Source organism: Perna viridis, chromosome 4, assembly GCF_037379345.1.
Source record: "Perna viridis isolate PV_CMFRI_1.1 ecotype Kerala chromosome 4, ASM3737934v1, whole genome shotgun sequence".
Lineage (NCBI taxonomy): Eukaryota > Metazoa > Mollusca > Bivalvia > Mytilida > Mytilidae > Perna > Perna viridis.
Genome location: NC_142448.1, coordinates 1,109,697 through 1,130,873, shown reverse-complemented (window position 1 = coordinate 1,130,873; position 21,177 = coordinate 1,109,697). Strand labels below are relative to the sequence as shown.

The 21,177-nt window shown below is 31.3% G+C and overlaps 1 protein-coding gene and 1 long non-coding RNA gene across 5 annotated transcripts; one reads left to right on the top strand and one right to left on the bottom strand.

The window, feature by feature from the left end:
- Positions 1–829: 829 nt before the first annotated feature.
- On the bottom strand, positions 830–20,987 carry LOC148618373 (alpha-2-macroglobulin receptor-associated protein-like). 4 transcript variants are annotated; one of them, XM_088577235.1, is made up of 7 exons: positions 20,855–20,987; positions 12,617–12,758; positions 12,141–12,290; positions 10,005–10,100; positions 8,618–8,835; positions 5,767–5,925; positions 830–5,088 (listed from the first exon to the last, which is right to left on the bottom strand). In XM_088577235.1, exons 1-7 carry the CDS (start codon positions 20,855–20,857, stop codon positions 5,020–5,022), a joined length of 837 nt encoding a protein of 278 aa, XP_088433361.1. In that variant the 5' UTR covers positions 20,858–20,987; the 3' UTR covers positions 830–5,019. The 4 variants fall into 4 exon arrangements, with proteins under 4 accessions (XP_088433361.1, XP_088433359.1, XP_088433360.1 ...); XM_088577233.1 differs by lacking the exon at positions 20,855–20,987 and adding an exon at positions 17,270–18,404; XM_088577234.1 differs by lacking the exon at positions 20,855–20,987 and adding an exon at positions 13,901–16,319.
- Positions 18,623–20,066, top strand: LOC148618374 (uncharacterized). Its single transcript, XR_015921362.1, has 2 exons — positions 18,623–19,630; positions 19,996–20,066. It is a non-coding gene; the product is annotated as an uncharacterized LOC148618374 (long non-coding RNA).
- Positions 20,988–21,177: the final 190 nt, after the last annotated feature.

Sequence of the window (21,177 nt, the reverse complement as noted above, 5' to 3'; positions counted from 1 at the left end):
GAAAGGAAAGTTGACAATTCTGAATGAAAAGTCATCACGTTTGTTATAAAGTTTGGTCAATAGTTTTCCTTTACCATCAATTTCTAAGTGTAGGTCAAGATATAAGGCTGACCTCAGTGTCTGTAGTAACCTTTATCTCAAGTTATTTGGGGTAGATGCAATGTATCAAAATTAAATTGGGGGATTTTTGATCTGTTGAAAAACATGGCCACCATTACTACAAATAGAACATAGGGGTCAGACAGGAGTTTTTTCGCATATAACTCTTTCAATTGCTGAAATGATCCTCATTATAAGGCCTTCAAAAGTCTTCAGAGATCAAAACTGTCAGACCACGCCTCGTAAGAGTTACTGCCCTTGTAAGATGAAAAATCATGTTTTTTTGTTGAAAGTTTTCAACAAATATCTTGAAAACTATAATAGATAGACTTTCAATTGCTGAAATTATCATTTTGATAGTCCTACCAAAATCACCATTACTTGATGAAAAAGGACTTCATCAATTAATGGTGATTTAATCAAGACAAACTTCATTCCCTTTATTTCTTCCTTTTGAGTTTATATGTTTTTGTCTGGACAACATGAAAATGATTGTTTCTGGTCCCTTATTCCTAAACAATTCCAGTCAAAACCCACAAAAAATCCCAGGCTTCCTTTTGTATTAAAAACATTAATATCCTCAAGTTATTGATGTCTAGATGACAATCATCATACAACCACAAAATAAGACCAAATACAACTGTACAAGATAAAAGCAGAATGCAAATTTTAGAAAATAAACAAACACTGATTTGAGGAATCTATCTGTAAAGGTCTAAAGAGTAACAAATCGAAATACATTACTTTATTGTACAAAATAGCACCAATGTTCCACTTATCACTGGAATGACATCTTAATGCTTAATCATTATTATAATAAAATACTCCACAGTGTACTGATTTAAAATACTGCATATGTAAACCCATAACAGTATATTGACAATGATTAAGCTCGATACAGTTCAGTTGATTGGGACTTAAGGTGAATATAGTACTAGAACAATCCTATCATGGATCATAGTAAATGTTATATTCAAAATGTCAAAAAACATTGTCAAATCAATCAAAATTAATTTTAGACAATTTACACATTTCAAAAATTTACAGCCAATCAACATGATGATGATACGAACAACAGTACAGTGCCAATTAATCCATGTGGTCATATAAAAATGTGTAACTTATATTATTGTACTTCAATAAATAACCTACTGTACTGTATGGTAAATTCTGATATTTTTGCAGTGTTACTTACAATCTTGAAAATAAGTCTAAAAGATCATACACACAGTATGTCTGATCAAAGAAATAAACAATAAATTCCTGAAGATTCCTGTTTTGCATTAAAATATCCTGCAATTATAAGTCTGATGTTAAAAAGAAAACACGTCCAGTTTCATAAAAAATCTCAGAGATTTTCAAAATTCAAAATTTCAAGCAAAAAGAAATCTTCAATTTGACATTTTTAGGGGCCCCAGGCCATAATTCAGCATTGTCTTAAACTGTTCTGTAATTTTAGTAAACAATTCTTAAATCTGTATGTGTAATTGTCTAGTTGCTGTAAAACATATATATGTAATGATAAAAGGGGTTTACATTTTGTAAACCTCAACCTTTTGAAAGTTACAATAGGCTTTCTATTAAAAAAAAAAAACATGACAAAACAAAGACTACAATGTCTTATTTGTGTCAAGTCATTGAAATTTGTTCTTTCATACACAAACTTTGAATTCTATTGACATAAGGTGGTCACTATGTCTACATATCTTTAGAGTGAACAATATAATTTCAGTTTCATTTATAAAATTCAAAACATAGCAAACAAATTTATAAAGTTGTCCATGTAAATCAACAAAATAATACATAGAGTTCAAGTGTTACATCAATTATTCATAACAACTAATTTCAAGCCACTGGGGTAATCAATAGCAACTATCTCAGAAGTAAATAATTCACTAACACATAACCAAGTTACACAGAGGTTCACTATGTCCTAGAATAACCAAGTCTCTATAGGCAGGAAATAATAAATATTACATGCATGACGTATATAACTGATTGACTTAGTGCTACTTCATCAATTGTAATTTATTTATCACCTAAATTATATTTTTTTAGAATAAGATACATGCAAACTACAGCCAATACTACCACAGAAGAATAAAAAAAAACACTGCTCATAAACAAATGTTCAAAATGCCCATTGCAAATTGGATATAAAACCATATAAATTTAATTGAGAAAATAATAGTGTATTTAGCCATTTTTTTTCCATCAAATGTAATCATTCATCAAAATCAACAATAGTCTCAGTAACAATACAATAATGTAAATTGGTTACAGTAAAGATACAATAATGTAAACTGGTTACAATTCGTTTTTTTTTACAATTATTAATTACCGAATTTACAATATATGTTCATGTTTACATACAAAAGCAACATTAAAAACATCATGGAGTCTCTTCAAACTAAGAAATATATAAAAAAAATTAAAAAGGTCCCCATAATGGTTGTGCAGCAATAGCACCTGCCTCTTACAAATATACTATTTTAAAAATATTTCAAAGCACATAATTTGTAAGAAGTTATACAGATAAGCGTTGGACAATAAGGTAGATCTAGTGTAAGGGACACAACTCTTAAAAATCATTGAAACGTTTGTATTTGTAGGTCTAACTCATTAGATAAACATGTATAGTTGTAAATCTTTTTTTCCAAAGAATTTGTCGTCATATCAGTTCCAATCCCACTAGCCAATACTGTGATGTTCAGCGGGTTTGACCCCTCTCCTAGTAGAGATTATGATAATTATGTGTATTGTTTGGACAAAAAGCTCACTAATAGTCTGGACGCTTCTGGAAACCTACTCCCTTTTGTACAGTATCTGGTTTTTCTGGAAACCTACTCCCTTTTGTACAGTATCTGGTTTTTCTGGAAACCTACCCCCTTTTCACAGTATCTGGATTTGCATCTATATGCATAATCATAAACGTCTGATTAAATTAAAAGCTAATGAAAAGGTAGTTGTGTCATTAAAATGGTAGAAAAAAGAACAGATATGGTGAAATGCAATAAATGCACCAGCATATAAACTAAATCAAAAATAATTAATACTTTCAAAAATATTTAAGAAATGACTGTTATATTTTTCAATCTAGGAAGAAATAACCTAAATCCCATGGTAGCTTAGCACATACATTGAGATTATTGCAAAGAGACCAAAACAAAGTAACAGTCATTACTTATAATTTAGTTTTAGTATCAAAATTCAACAAACTTTGATGAACATAACAAAGTTTTGTCCATAATATGATAAACAAAGTGTCTTAGACAACCAAAAAGTGTGTTACTTTTGAATAATGATATAACAGGTACATGAAGTATGCTAGTCTGTCATTCACCCATTGAATGAGTAATGATATACCATGAGATGAACATGTCTTCACAAAATACAATGTAAACCTGTCAAAACCAATCTTGTTATTTTGTCCTTAATTACTCCCTCTAAAAGAATCCTGGATTCTGATTGGTTGAAAGCAAGTGAATTCTAAACATATTTTTTCAGTCATTATTACAGCTGCCACAGTATACACAAACAAGAGGTTCAACTGGATAATTTTTTTTCCTTTCAAAGGCAATAACTCTGACAATTTTGACTCAAGAAGACTTTGGTAGGACTTATTAAAAGGATCATTTCATCAAGTAAAAGTTTCTTTCTATCTATTATAGTCATTCAACATCTTTGATCCCCATATAGTTTTGTAGGCCTTATCATAAGGAGCATTTCAGCAATTGAAAGTTTCTTTCTATCTATCATAGTTTTCAAGATATTGGCTGAAAACTGTAATAAAGTCATTTTTCACATTACAAGTGCAGTAACTCTAACAAGGAGCCATCTGACAACTTTGATCCAATGCAGCTTTTTGTAGGCCTTATAATAAGGATCATTTTGGCAATTGAAATAACATGGCCAAACCTAACAATCCCGGAGATATATGAGAAAAATTTCTGACTGACCCTTTTTTTCTATTTTTAGTAACAGTGGCCATGTTTTTTGACAGATCAAAAGTCCCCAAAACAGATCCATGCAGAATACCCTGAGAAATATTCATACCACGTTTGGTTCTAATTGGTCAAGTAGTTTTAGAAGAGAAAATTTTTTTAATGAAATAACATTTATAATAAGAATAAATGTCGAAAAAGGGCAATAACTCCATTTATGGGTGATAGGTTAAAAGGAAAATTCATCTGAGGATAGATTTCATCATGCTGAACACTTTTACCCTATGTAAGAATTTGGATAAACCTATGTGTTTTGAAGAGTTATTAAGTAATAACATCAAAAACAGCAAAAAACGTCCAAAAAGGGCAATACCTCTAACATGGGACAACAGATTGTCACCAAATTTTAACCACAGATAGATTTCATTATGCTAAATACTTTTACCCCATCAGGATTTGGTTAAACCTAACTGTTTTGGAGATATATGCAAAAATTTGCTGTCTGACCCCAATTTTCACCAAACAGATTTTCACCAAATTTTGACCACAGATAGATCTTATCATGCTGCATTCTTTTATCAATGTTAGAATTGATAAAACCTAACCCTTTCGGAGATATAAGCAAAAAACTGCAGTCTGACCTCTAAGTTCTATTTTTAGTAACGACGTCCATGTTTTTTAACAGATCAAAAATCCAAACGGTCATTTTGTGCAGGATATTCTAAGGAACAACCATCTCAAGTTTCATCCAAATCCATTCAGTTTCAGAGAAGATGTTTGAATAAATTGTTAACGACCAGGAGGACGTCAATGGATGCCAAGTGATGGCAATAGCTCACATGGCCTATGGCCAGGTGAGCAAAAAATGAGTAACAGTGTTAACACCATCATCACAATTCCACACGATTTCCTAAAGCTCCATTACCACCATCATCACAATTCCACACCATCTCCTAAAGCTCCATTAACACCATCATCACAATTCCACATGATTTCCTAAAGCTCTGTTCACTTTGTTCTGTAGTGTAGCATGGTATTTCTTTACCTAAAACATTTGCAGTCAAAAATAAATAGTTATCAAAATCAAATCCTCAAAATTAACAATGACCTATATGACCTACATTAACATACACTATAAAATCAGCATTTCTTTGTTGTACACCATGGTGATTACAGATGACATTTTTCATGCATTACTGACAATGATATCTATATGAAATGTATAAATAGTCAAAGTTCAATGAACCCTAGTGAGTACCCTTATAATACTTCTCATGCCCACATTTGCACTCTTCAGAAAAGTCTAGTCCTTATACCAAAAAAATGCCTCCCCCCCCCCTTGACCAATTTCTGCAAAAATCAAGACTTTTATAAAGCTAACCATACACCTAAGTTTGAAATTTGAGAAAAAAAGTTGATATCCATGGTAACAACATGCTATGATGGATACACAGACAGACAGATAGGTCAAAACAGAATACCCTTGCAACTTGCTGTGTTATTCATATTCCCAGATGTAATGCTTTTCATTACAGACTTTCCTTTTTACTACATGTATTGCCTAAAGTTGATCAGTTTGGTATAATAGGTATTTTTTTATTACCCTTCATTAACCCAATGAAGTAACCAATGCTAAACTTACCCAAATATACAATGTCATGAATATATCCAATAAAGTGACCAATGCTAAACCTACCAACATAAAATGTCATAACATGTATACCTTGCTTCCATATTCATCTGCTTTTTGTTTCAACAACATGTGTTTCTGTGGCATGTGTCCATCTTTTGATTCTTTACTTAATATAGTCTCCGCTATCTGAACTTCTTCTTTTAAGTATTCATGTTTGTGTATTCTATTTTCAAAATGGCGTAACTCTTCCTACAAAAAAATAAATCATAATCAACCAGTAACATTTACATATTTTATATTCATATTCTTCTTGCTCCCCATTCCATGATAATGAACCAGGGACAATTTAAAATGAATAAAACGGGTAAAAATTTGTTATTTAACATCCATTTACAGAACTTAAATCTACTAGTATATCTTATCATGTTTAAAGAGATGTAGTTAACACAAATTACTTAACAGTTGATAAAAAAGAAACTGAGACCTAAAAATTGAGAGGCCAATTTCCTTATAAAAATACCTCATTCTTTCAGAAAGTTTAAGACTTTAAAAAGGAAAGAGCTTAAAGTAACAGAAAAGACCTAACAAGAGGCTCCCAGGAGCATGAATCGCTCACCTGCTTGAATTTTGCCTTTCAAAGGCAATAAATTTAACAAGAAGCAACCCAATAAGTTTGTTTCAAGAAGACTTTGGTAGGTCTTATCATAAGGATCGTTTCAGCAATTGAAAGTTTCTTTCTATCTATCATATTTTTCAAGATATTGAAAGAACATTTTTCTCCCTTTCAAGGGCAGTAACTCTTACAAGGAGTTGTTTGACAACTTTTATCCCTAAAGACTTTTGTAGGCCTAAGAATGAAGGTCATTTCAGCTCTTGAAAGAATTTGGCTTAACCCACCAGTTTTGAATATATATGCCAAAAAAAATACCGTCAGACCCCAATATTCTATTTTTAGTAACCACAGCCATGTTTTTCGAAGGGTAAAAAATCCCCACATCATTTCTATGCACGATACCCCAAGAAACATTCATACCAAGTTTGGTTCGAATTGGTCAACTAGTCAGAGGAGAAGATTTTTGAAAGAAATAACATTAAAAATAGCAAAAATGTCAAAAAAGGGCAATAAAATTTGACCTCAGATAGATATTATCATGTTGAACACTTTGATCCTGTCAGAATTTGGCTAAACCTAACGCTTTTGGGGATATACGTGAAAAACTACTGTTTGACCCCTATGTTCTATTTTTATAACGGCGGCCATGTTTTCCGACAGATAAAATATCCCTAGATCTGTTCTAAGCAGGATATCCCAAAAAACATTCATACTAAGTTTGGTTCCAGTTGTTCAAGTAATGTCAGAGGAGAAGTTTTGAAAAATTGTTGATGACAACGGACGACAACAGACACCAAGCAGTGGTAATTGCTTCAAATTTGCTTTTTTAACTATGTTCAAGACCCGTAATTTTGGTAAAAATTATTGGAGCAGAACCAACAAAAGCCTTGTCCTGTAACTTATCATGGTAAATTTAAATACTAAACATCATGTCAATGTAATTTTGGTAAAAATCATCATAGCAAAACAAAATGTAAAAATGTACACTTGACCTGTAACTTATCAAGGTGAACTTATATACCAAAAATCATGTCAATATCTAAAAGCATTTAGAAAAAAAGTCCACAAAGCATTGAATGCCTGTAATTTCAGTAAAAATCATCAGAGTGGAACTTATACTTATGATGAACTTATGTCAATCTCTGCAAGTTTACAAAGAAGTCCACAAAACTAATTTCTGTAAATTTTGTCAAGTTCAAGGCCCGTAATTTCGGTAAAAATCATCGGAGCAGAATGAAACGTAATCTTGACATATAACTTATCGTGGTGAACTTATATATAAAAAATCATGTCATTATCTGCAAGCGTTTAGAAAAATGTCTAGACACTGTAGATGGACTGACAGATGGGTTAAAAACATCATACCCTCCGCAACATCGTTGCGTGGGGTATAATAAATATACATGGAATACAAACCAGCATTTAAATCAATACTATAGGAAGAAACTAAAAGAAATGTAATTGTATCATGAAAGATGAATCAATGAAATTTCAAAAGTTTTGTCTTAAAATAATTACCTTCCTTCAGAAAATACTATCATAAATGAATCTAACTCATCTTGTTTCATGACAGAATTTCCTTTAAAAAATTATCATAAATGAACCTAATTCATCCTGTGTCATGTTTACATTATAACAAGGAAACCCTGTAATAAATGAACCTAATTCATCCTGTGTCATGTTTACATTACAACAAGGAAACCCTGTAATAAATGAACCTAATTCATCCTGTGTCATGTTTACATTACAGCAAGGAAACCCTGTAATAAATTAACCTAATTCATCCGTGTCATGTTTAAATTACAATAAGGAAACCCTGTAATAAATGAACCTAATTCATCCTGTGTCATGTTTACATTACAACAAGGAAACCCTGTAATAAATGAATGTAATTCATCTAATCTTAGTCATGTTAGAATTTCACCTAGGAAACCCTGTGATAAATAAGTCAAATTCATACTGTGTCATGTAAGAATTTTACCCATTAAACCCTGTCATAAATTAATCTAGTTTATCCCATATCATGTTAGAATTTCACCCAGGAAATAAGTCTAATTCATCCTATGTCATGTTAGAATTTGATACAGGAAACCCTGTCATAAATGAATCTTAATTCATTCTGTGTCAAGTTAGAATTTGATCAAGGAAACCCTGTCATAAATGAATCTTAATTCATCCTGTGTCAAGTTAGAATTTGATCAAGGAAACCCTGTCATAAATGAATCTTATTCATCCTGCATCATGTTAGAATCAGATCCAGGAAACCCCGTCATAAATGAATCTTAATTCATCCAATGACATGTTAGAATTTCATCTAGGAAGACCTACCATAAATGAATCTAATTCATCCTGAGTCATGTTAGATTTTCTGGCTAATGCATACAATTCATAAACTCGTCTGTCTTTAAATTCAAGGTCACCATTGCTGTAATGTTTGCTTATAGTCTCCAGTTTATCATAACCATCTTTAATGTCTCTGTTTAATGTTGTAAGTTTCTGATTTTTGTTATCTGATCCATCAATACTATTATCTAGCATGTCTAATTCTAAAAAAGGAAAAGTAACATAGTACGGTGGTCATTTCATTCTTGATTGTGGCATCATAACCTATGCTATCAAAGCTGGAACCAATAATCTTAAATAAAATGAATTAAATGCTTGATAAGTCTGTAGAAGTTGAACCCTGAACAGTTGAGGCAAGTATGGACACACCATTCAAGACTGATGCTTCAACAACAACGCAGAACACAAGGACAATTTAGAAGACAACAGCACCATACCATTTTCAACCAATAATTTTTTTCATGGAAGATATATTTATATTTGCTCGAATGCCACTTAACTCAAAGTTTTAATAAAATATTTATGGCCTAATGATCTAGAGGGAGAAATGAGAAAAAAACTTGTTTGTGCTCACTTCTTCCATTTGTTGTTTTTATAATATATTACAGAGACAAAAATGTCAATATTGTTATTTCTTCAAACAGAATTCACTAAAACTTCTCCTTGTCATTGATGTCTAGATTAGGCCCTGTATATTAGTTTTATACATTTTGAGATACAAAGTAGGTAATTCAACATGCTAAAAAATACAAAAACTGTGCATAGTTAATATTAACCCAATACTATGAGTTACAGATAACACAAAGTAGGCAATTGTTCCAACAAAAAGTTTTGTTGATCTCATACAAGACATTGGTTTATTTGATAAAATCTGATTTTTGATATATTTATGTTTTCAATTACAAATAAAAGATGTTGGACACAGTAGATTGATGATAAAGTAGGACACCCCTGACTGATTGATGGACACAGTAGAATGGAGATCAAATAAGGCACCCCTGACTGACTGAAGGACACAGTAGATTGATGATCAGGTAGAGCACCCCTGGCTGACTGATGGACACAGTAGATTGACGATCAAGTAGGACACCCCTGACTGACTGATAGAGTAGACTGATGATCAAGTAAGACACCCCTGGCTGACTGATGGATACATTAGGTTGATGATCAAGTAGGACACTCTGGCTGACTGATGGGCACAGTAGATTGATGATCAAGTAGGACACCTCTGGCTGACTGATGGGCACAGTAGATTGATGATCAAGTAGGACACCCCTGACTGACTAATGGACAGTTGGACATAAATTGATGATAATAGGCTAATATTGAGCAAGATTACAAAGTGAACACAAAAAAGATTTTTGTCATTTACCAGACAGTGATTTGATATCATCTTTAAGCATTTTATACTCATCCAACTTCAGCTGTTGATGCCAGAACTCTGTCTTCAAACTTTCTAGTTCATTATCTGTTGATATAAGATAAAATAAATTATTTCCAGTGTTTTGAAAAGTTCAACAATTAACTTGGTTTAAAGATCAGTATTTTAAACATAAACATCTTGGTAAGTTTGTTATCCTGCAACAAAGATTAATAGAACCTTCTGAAACATCTCTAGTAATGTTAGGGTTGTCTGACCCTTCTGGAACATCTCTAGTACTGTTAAGGTTGTCTGACCCTTCTGGAATATCTCTAGTACTGTTAAGGTTGTCTGACCCTTCTGGAACATCTCTAGTACTGTTAAGGTTGTCTGACCCTTCTGGAACATCTCTAGTACTGTTAAGGTTGTCTGACCCTTCTGGAACATCTCTAGTACTGTTAAGGTTGTCTGACCCTTCTGGAACATCTCTAGCACTGTTAAGGTTGTCTGACCCTTCTGGAACATCTCTAGCACTGTTAAGGTTGTCTGACCCTTCTGGAACATCTCTAGCACTGTTAAGGTTGTCTGACCCTTCTGGAACATCTCTAGTAATGTTAAGGTTGTCTGACCCTTCTAGAACATCTCTAGTAATGTTAAGGTTGTCTGACCATTCTAGAATGTCTCTAGTAATGTTGTCTGACCCTTCTAAAACATCTCTAGTAATGTTAAGGTTGTCTGACCCTTCTGGAACATCTCTAGTAATGTTAAGGTTGTCTGACCCTTCTGGAACATCTCTAGTACTGTTACGGTTGTCTGACCCTTCTGGAATGTCTTTAGTGATGTTGTCTGACCCTTCTGGAACATCTCTAGTAATGTTAATGTTGTCTAACAAGCTATTTTCTGACATGGTGAATATGGAGGAACCTATTACATTAAAGGAACACTTCTGAAATTGGCAGTTTAAAACCTGAACATGTATTTTTATTCCAAGCTTAACACTGAAACATTCCAATGTAGTGCACATGTTAATCACACCACCTGTGATTAACTACCAAAATAATGAATTCAACCTACAAAAAATAAAACTTAAAACATTTTATTAGGGCTACTGAAATATCAAATATTGCAAATTTACTGAATGAGAGTTTCTGTAATAAATATCAGAATGAGAATACAATTAATATCAGCAATTTTCTTGATGTAGAAATACATGTAATAATTATTGCTTATTACTTCTTTTATATCTGACAAGCATGCCAAATTGCTTAATTTGCAAAGAAAAGGGAGGTCACTATAGTTAGTGAGAGGGTCTATCACAGCACACCTAATCTGAACACATACAAGAAAAAAAAGAAATTATGAAATACCAAATATATAACTTTATACAGCACTATAAAAAATATTTCAACTACTACCTTTGATGAAATACATGTAGATTGGAAATTTTGTAGTTTTATAAATTTTATATTTCTGTCAAAGGGAGGAAAGTTCAAAGTACACAATGTTTAAACATACATTCTTTCACCACTAATCCAGGGGTTTCATTATTTTTTTGCAATTCAGGTACTTTTTGTTTTGTAGGGGTACTTTTCAATATTTTCTTTTGTAAGTGTAAGAAAATTAAGATTAAACCATTACAGTACTTTCAACTGATATCTTTTTGATGAAATTCTTATCAATAATGAGATAAAAACTGCACTTTTTATATTTGAAGTTTTGTGATTTATTTTTCAATTTATTTGTTGGTATACCGGTACATTTATAAAACTACATACTAAAATATAAAGGATCCTTCAAGCCAATTGTTTGTCCAGTAAAATCCATTTATTAAGTATACATCCATGTAGTTGTCCCAAAACTAGGTCATTATTAGGACTTATTTTTAAAATAATATAGGTCACAAAATTAAGACCTTTCTAAGTTGTACTAGTTCTATGTTATATTAATGGTATGGCCATTCATCTGTTAGAGTAACTTGTAAATGTGTATGTGTGGGTTTTCTATTTATGGACAAGTAGTATTTAATTTTTAACAGTTGAAAATTCAGATAATACACTTTTGTATCATCTAATTAATGATTGTGACATGTGTTAATTCATTATTAAAGGTTTTATCAATTCTGAAATGAACATGACTACTCCAAATTACCAGAAAATCCAGAATTCTGAGCTTTATACCAAAGTTTCTGTAACTTCTTGTCTTTCAGTTCTGTTGGAATCTCATTACTTAAAGCTTCCTTGATGTTGTTAACTTCAGGTAAATGTATAATATCCTGAAGGTCATATCTACTTATTACATCTACAAAAATCAAATATGAAATTTTTATCAAGAAGGTATCATTTCTTTAGGGTATACTGAAGTGTAAGGCACCTTAATACAAAAACATATATTTCATAAAAAATGGTGATTTGTAAGATAGATTTTTTCACTGAGATAGTATAATTGATGTAGAAAAAACATTAGGGGTATATTTAATTACATCAAATATTGTTACTTTATACATTTTTATACAGACATACATTAAGAGAGTAGTGTATCAATAGAGTAAGTGGAATAACTCTATCTTATCTAAAAACAGTGACTGTAAAGGGACTTCCAGAAAAGCACAAAATATAAAATAATACCTCGTAACTTAAGCCTAACTTCAGCTTCTTTTATACCCCCTTTATCCATGTCTTCTGCCTTTAAGCGTTTCAGCTGAATCTCAAGACCATCCTGGATTTTTAAGTCGGCATATAAATCTGCTAAAGAATGTCCTTTCAGTCTCTGCATCAATAAAACAACCAACATTATAATAATTACAAAGTGCGTCAGCATTTAAGTAGCAGTCTTTCTAAAAATCAGACAGAAGGTGATTCATGCATGTGAAAAACCCACTGAATATAGTTTTATTTCTTGTTTAGAAACAGTTACTGATCACATAAACAGTCTTAGTTTTTCATTTGGTTGTTGTGCTTTTGAGATAAAAAAATATATAGATTGTACATGAAATTTGCACTTTGCAAGAGTTATTGTTCTTGATTTGGTTTCATTTGGTTGGTTTTAATTGGAGGTGAATGTATGATTTTCTAAAAGGTGCAGATCAGAATGCAGAAATGACTATCAGTATGTGAAAGTATCATGAGTATAGCAAATATAGACTGAAAAAGCATTATTTGTTTGGTGAGTTTTTCTTCACTATGAATCACTTTACCAGGGGCAGTGTCTGATTTTATGTTGACTGGTACTTAAATATACAGGTGTCGGGCTATCGAATCCAAAAACAGATCTCAGAGCTCCCAGTTCCGCCATATAACAGAAAACCGGAAGCAGCGAGATCGACTTTTAATTTGATTGCAGGCTATCCTACAAGAAGTTCACTCAAATTTTATTTGATCTTTTAAAGTTCACTGATGATAAAACATAAACAATAGTTATTCATTTTAGGAAACATATATAATACTCATTACATTTATCAACATTGTACTGTGACAACATTTATGTATGAATAGCATAATCATTTGTTTTAAAATTTCAGCCTCTTTAGTATAATACAAAAAAACTGCATGATTTATCAGAAATAAATGTGCATTAATAAGTGATTAAGTACATTACATATTTCTTATAAATACATGACAAAGTAAATTGCTGCTGTTGTAAGACTTATGAACTATTTATTTAAATTACTTATAATAATCAGGATGAGGATGAAAGAAATTGTCTTTAAGAATAATACATATGGATTTTTCTAGTCTTAACTAATATAACAACCTAAGACATGTTCTTTAAAATCAAAACCAGTATCATTTCTGTACTAGTGTCACCATTAGATTTTTGTCAGCACATGTCTTCAAAATATGTATTTACATAAGTAAAGTTTAAAAAATATAGTAATACAAATTACACAAAGTATGTACAACAGCACATACATTTTGTACTGTTAAAATATGGCCAAGCTCAACAGGTAAAATTTGTATTATATACCGGGTATTCATCAAATTTGTCCACCATCAGGAGGTGCATGTCTTTATTATGTCTGAATAATAATGGTTCAATGCTTATAGAATTACAGATTACACAAAGTAGGTCATTGCAGGTACCCCACAATATATAATGACAAAAAAAAATTACCAAGTTCAACATACTAAAAGAATCAAAGTGCAATTAGCGCTGGAAGTTATTGATCTTTGTGAAAACAGAAGCATAAACAGAATTTCAAAGAATATAGCATGTAAAATTTAACTGTAGTCATAAACTTGCATTTCCCATATACAATGCAATTTAGAATTATTTTTTTTAAAATTAACCTGAATGTCAATCCTTACAACTGATTTCAGAGATAGAATCTGAAGATCAATAATTATAGAGTATCCAACTTCACACACCTGAAGATTTTGTTTCATTTCACCTTTTTCACAAATTTTAAAACCTGCCAAAAAATTATTTTGCAATTAAATTCAAAAACTATTTACATAGAGTATTTATTTCTACATTTCTAAAACAATAAGGAGAACAAACAAAAGCAAAAAAAAAAAAAAAATACCATGACTGAATAATACCAGCAAAACCAAAGATTGTATTGTTTGGGTTTTGCTGTCTGTAAAGGTTAATTAGTCAAAGTTTTTAAAAAGCCATAGAACCAAGGTCATCATACAGTAAATACTATTTTACACAAATTTTAGTGTAAAATTACATCACAAAATTACATTATATCAATAGAAGCCATCAACCACCAAAATTGAATGGCTACTTGCTCATCTTTTGAAAAAAATGGGTGAACTCCTGCAAAGTTTTCATCAGTTTACCTGCTACTTTTTCTTTTTTTCTGCTACCTAAAATACTGCTGACACTCCTGACATGCATACATGTAGCTATTAAGATTTTGTGGCCACAAATGTGATTCTAAAATCAGTAATTTTGCACTGTTAATGAAGTTCTTTAATATTTATATATTTTTTTTCCAAAATATGATATAGACATTATAATTCATGCAAGTACATTTTTCACATTCACAGAACTAAAATCATTCAATATTGATGAAAATTTAAAATGCACATCTTTAAATGGTAATTAGTACATGTATATAATTTCAGTTAAACTCTCTATATATATTTTAAGAACTTAGATGAAACCTTCAGATTTTTGTGGTTGATGACTAATGAAGATTCTACTGTAATTGAAAAATTGGCAAACTTTCCTATTCAAGGTTTTAACCAAAGAATTTATAAAACATAGTAGAGATAAAGACCTGATTTGAATGACTCATTTGCTTGTTTGAAAAACCCCCAAAAAAGAGGTTTTTGACACAGTCAGTATAGTTTCACTTTTTACCCTTTGACCATAAGGACGCTCTTCTATGGAAATGCAAATTACCTGATCGCCATTATGTTTCCCAATTGGCCATATACTGCTAATTTAGAGGCATTCGAGAAAACTGTATCAAAAATTTGAAATTGTGTTTAAAAAAACAATTGAAAATTAGACATTGGGTGCCACGTGTTATTTTCTTGGAAGAAATGTAGAAACTTAGAAAAAGAACAAAATTTTACTGCGTCGGCTATCTTTTTTTTAAAGATAGTACTTGTTTGTTAAATAACATTTATACTAGGGGTAGTGTTGTTAAGTGTACATGTATATATATTACACATGTTCTAATAACTTGCCAGATATTTAATGCATGAATGGTCATTTCAAGGCTCGTTGGGAAAGAGTCAAACAAATGCATATTTAGATAAAACAAAAACAAATTGACAAATTATATACATATACTTATTCATTAACCGTTTATTATATCAAACAGTGATGATCGCACAGAATATACAAAGGAGAACAACTACATGTATTATTTTAGACTACATTCCCACTTGCATTGAGAATTATTCATGATTATATTGTATAATCGCACATTTTTCTAAAATCAATGTAATCACAGTATTAAATTTTTCTAACCAAAAAGGTCCGTGATTGGTGAATTAAACTATCTTATCTGATCTTATCTTATATGTTTGTTGAAATTATTCAATTTAAATGTGGTCCATCATTAAGCAGGGATCGACACTAACAGTAGTCCGGTGGTTGTGACTACATAATTTCTTGGAGGACTACCTTGAAATACCTATCAATGGGTAGTCCTTTGGGCTACCTCAATTAATTCTTAAAATTTCATTGGTCCTAAGAACAGGGCCAAAAAATAACTTTGAGGACTACCTTATTATCTAATATGAGGTAGGCATTGCCTAAATCAGCTAGCTCCGTGAGCTTTATAGTAATTACCATAATGTACTATCTGTGTGAGACTCGTAAAAATAATAAAGGAATTTTTTTTCAAAAACTGAATAACTTGAAATTTTTTTCCCCAAAATTTCAACCCCATACCCCTCTTTCCCCTCGCTCTCAAAATGGTCATAACTTTATAGCACTACACAAAACTTTACATTTTTTATCCCTTAAAGGCATCTCTAGCAACACCCATATCAGTTTTGGCCTGTAAGATCAATCTGTACATACCCCGGAAATATTACGGTAGTTCTCCATGGATGGTAGGAATATTTTACACATATCATGTGACATAAACAAAATTTAGACAACAGCTGCAAATTCCAAACAAGAAAATGATTGCCTTTCCTATCTTAGAAAAGCTATTCTTCGATTTTGATAATACAAACGGAGTTATATTTTTTAAAAGGTGGGTTAGGTTCTTGACAACAGCAACAGTGGAATAGCAGAGATACATGTACATACATCCACCTGTTTCTTGAAGTTTTTAAAAACATAACATTCACTTCTTTAAATAAGTAAAAAAAATAGAAAAAAGACTTGAAAACTATCAGAAAAGATGAAATTATTTTTACTGGAACGTAATCTAAACCTATATTATCTTATTTTTTTTATTGAAGGAAATGATGAATTTTCTCCGTAAGGACAGTCACTTTTTGTTACTTCTGGGACATGACTTTTTTTTGTTAGTATATTGGGGAACATCAAGGAAAATTTAGAAAGTACACGTAATAACCGTAGAGCTCACACCGCTTCGCTTGCTATCACATGGTCCTGTGGACTACCTATCACGAAAAGATAGTGTCAAACCCTGTTAAGTTATCAAACTACTGAGTCAAAAGATCAACCTTTTTTATGATAGCAGTATTTAGAGACACCATCCGTCCAGAATTTGGAAAGAACCTGAAATGGGAAGCTCCAAATAATTCTTTTTTTCAGCTTGGAAGCTATATATATATCAGAAATCAAATTATCAGATTTGTTAATAAGATATAAAGTCTGTTATAATTTAAAAAACCTACTTTTTGCCCCTTGTGCCAAATTTGATTGATTTTATTCATCCTGAAAGGATTTGACTGCACATTTTCCTTGTATTTGTTCATAGAAGAAATCTGTAGAATGTGTAAAAGCAGAATAGCAATCGTAAACACCAAGTTCATTCTGTCAGGGATTCTCTGCACAGGAGTATTATAGTACAGTCAGGGCTGCTCAGGGCAGGGGTATTAAAGTATAGGGGAGAGAAACCCATTACGAAAGGTGTGGAAGATTTTCTGGGTATTTAGTTACACCATTTGTGAAACGGACATTTTACTTGACTGACTAAAGTACTTTATCATTACTATCTGACGAGATAGTATAGACAAAAAAATCGCCTTTATAACAGCCTGTGACATAGACTGGTTATAATTATACATTTCGTGCTTCTTTACATGAATAAGGATTTTATTTTAATCAATGCATATGACAAATGCTAAGATAGCTGTCAATATTCCTATTTTTCATGCCTGGTCATTCAAATATTTAATTTTTTTGTATATACTTCGCAAAGTGGTTTTGTTCTTTCAGTTGTTTCAGTCCGGCAATGAATTAAAAATTGGACAGTTATATACGCAAACTAAATGAATGGAATGTATTTGGATGCAGGGGTTCTGAAATGCCCCTGAATCACAATACATTTCATTCATTTATTTTGTTCATATAAACATCCAATTAATTCAACATCAAGTTTTTAAAAAAAGAAATAATTTTTACACTTTTACACTAATTTTGGAACTCAGTTGTATGTGTAACCCAATAAGACATGGACTTTATATTCCTAATAGTAAGTATTATATAGTCTCTGAATAAAGCTATATCCAACCTCAGAATTCCACTGAGTCCATGATTGAGGTATTTCGGCTTTAAGTGGACCAATATTAGTAAAAATCAATGACATCCTTATTGAGAAGTTGTGAAAGATGTGATAACAGTTTTAGGTGTGTATCTTGAAGACTACTAGATTTTTCTTTTTTTTTTTTTGTGAGCATATTTTGTTTCTGTTTCGGTTTATGTAGTATAAACAGGCTCTTTTCCTTTGTTATTCATTTGTGTCTTTATTTCCTTATTAAGATATAATGCCAATACTTTAAACAATCAAATACAAACTAAAGATGCAATGCAATCAGAATGTCAACATGAAAAAAAAAAAAAAAAAACATTGCAGAGTACACAGGTTAAATGATGCATATATATATATATATATATATATATACAAGAATATATATATATATATATATATATATATATATATATATATATACACATATATGCATTTATATACATAGTATATATCTAAGTTTTATTTGGTGCTTTCTGTATTAGCGTTTGCCCAGAACTCAGGAGTAAATTACACTTTCCAAGGCATTGCATAACATGAACATGTTATTATCTCATGAAATTTAAAATAAAACATACATGTAAAGTCGATTTGATTATTTTCCTTTTAAAATAAACTCTTGTAGTGTTTAAAAAGATTTTTTTAAGTTTGCTTTAAAATAAGTCTCATGATTACACCAAGATTCATATCACAGGGTCTGTCAATGAATACTTGTCATGTCTAATATACATGTAGTCATTGACTGGGCTAAAATTCATTCATTAATATGTGGTAAGGTAGTATTTTTGGTATGTATGTATATTTATAGGTTTACTTGTGCATTTTCATTGTGTTAATTATTTTGTATTTCAGTACAGATTATATTTGTATTGTAGTGTCATATTCAAGGTATATTTGTACTGGTAGTAGATTCAGGTAGTTCAGGTATTTCAGGTTCACTCAGGTGTGAAATTGGTCAGGTGTTTTAGGTATTGAATTTTACTGGTTTGAGTTCAGATTTCGGCGGGAATCTTGTCAGAGGGAATTCAATAGTCGAGCTGATCAGATGTGCTAATGTTACAGGGAGAATTGTAGAATTTTGCATACTCACTCAGCATTTATTCCCAAGTTAGTTTTTCATTCTCTTTACTAATTATCCCAATTGTCTAGCTCTTAAATTCATGTTTTATCGTAAGTATAGGAATGAGTGGCTTTGAGCAGATGTGCCATTGTAGTGAGCGCTAGTTGGTAAAAAGATTTTTAATGCAATTTATTTTAAAGAAAACCAATTGCGGTTTAAAAGTTAAAATATCTAAATCCTGATTCACTAAAATATGTGCGAATGTACATTTTTCATTGGTAAAGTGCTAAATATCTAAACTGTATTCATTTATAAATATGATGCGTTGTTTTACCGCAGCACTATTTCTGATAAAGGTATTTATGATTCGTATGTTGTACTGTAGGTATGACTGTTTGATACCTGTTTATTCCAGACGTACAAAAAGCCTTTGTACAAACTTACAAGGTATACTTTAGTTGCTAAGTTATTTTAACAGAATAATTGTGTTTTATATTTTCTATATTTTGAACTGCGCAGTTATATAAGCACATCGTATAATATGAATTCTGGAACAGTGCATAATTGATTTAGTAGTTAATCTGTATTTTTTAGAATCAGTGTAAAGTTAGCAAAACGTACTATATTCATTTTGCAATGCAGATACATACACTACTTACAAGACGCAAATAGCTATTTTCTTTTTAAATGCAGTGCCCGGTTGTTCTAAGCGAACTCTGCTATGCGCTTTAAGGTGTGAGTACTTTTATGTTATTACTTATAATGTTGTACACATTCCATATATGTAGCTTATTGTCATTATTATATTACAGGGTGTTTTTCTTTCCTGTATGTCCGAAATTGACGGAAAGTGCTCGAACCAATAAATGTAGTTATACATGTAGTGAGCAGTTGATTTTTTGTTTGGTCTAGTGCCCCAACCCTACTACAAATATATATTTAACTTCTATATTTATCCAGATATAAAACTTTATCACAAATATGTCCACGGTATGGCGAGTTATTTCCAAAGTTTATCTTCCTCCACATAAGACCTGAAACACAGTAAATTAGTTTAATCAACAAAGAGTATTGAGTAACCCAATCATACATATCTACATTCAGATATGTCAGAAACCATCAGTTTACATCATGGAAATAAGTCTACATGATTTAATCATTTAATCAGTTAATCATAATGAAGTAATCCTGGTCATATAACTGCATTTATTAACAATACCTTTAAATTCAATGTGAACATATCAAATGGTATTATGCAATATTTTGATATGCAAAATTATCAGTAGTACTACATGATTTAACACTTAAAACATTTTACTGAAAATCAAAAATATATATTGTCCATATAAATGTAAATAATATAACTATAACATTTTGGTTTTTATATTAATTGTTCAAAGTAATTCATTCACGACCACTAAGACGGATAACTCTGTCTGAGCTAAAGGCATTAATTGCCACACAAACAAAGGAGGATAATTTGTAAACAAATACAAAATATATTGATCTTTACTGATGGTTTTAAAACAACCAAATTAAGTAGTAACACATTTCTATACAGTTAAGAAGCCATAGATATTGCCACGAAAGTGAAATTTTACGAAGATATTCAATTTTATTCCTAAATTTCTTTTCCGACAAAATTTGTCGTTGGAACTCTCCGTTACTCACCATTATAACCAAAATTTCAACTGTTGATTTCGGTAATAAGCTTCATTGTACAGCTATAAAAATTAAATAGCCAAAATCTGCAGGCACATATAAATTTCCGTTTCCAAAATGAGCCTGATATATGCATGGAGTTAAGAGAAATCACACTTTTACCTCGCCATTCTACACCTATTTATCGAACCGCCATCTTGGTATCCTGGGTTGCACATCCCTGCTCAGGGCAAATTTTCCTCAATGTCAAATTATATTTTCATATGACAGGAAAATTTGTCTTCATGAAAACGCGCAGTTGGGTAAGATCTAGATTTAAATTTAAATTCAAT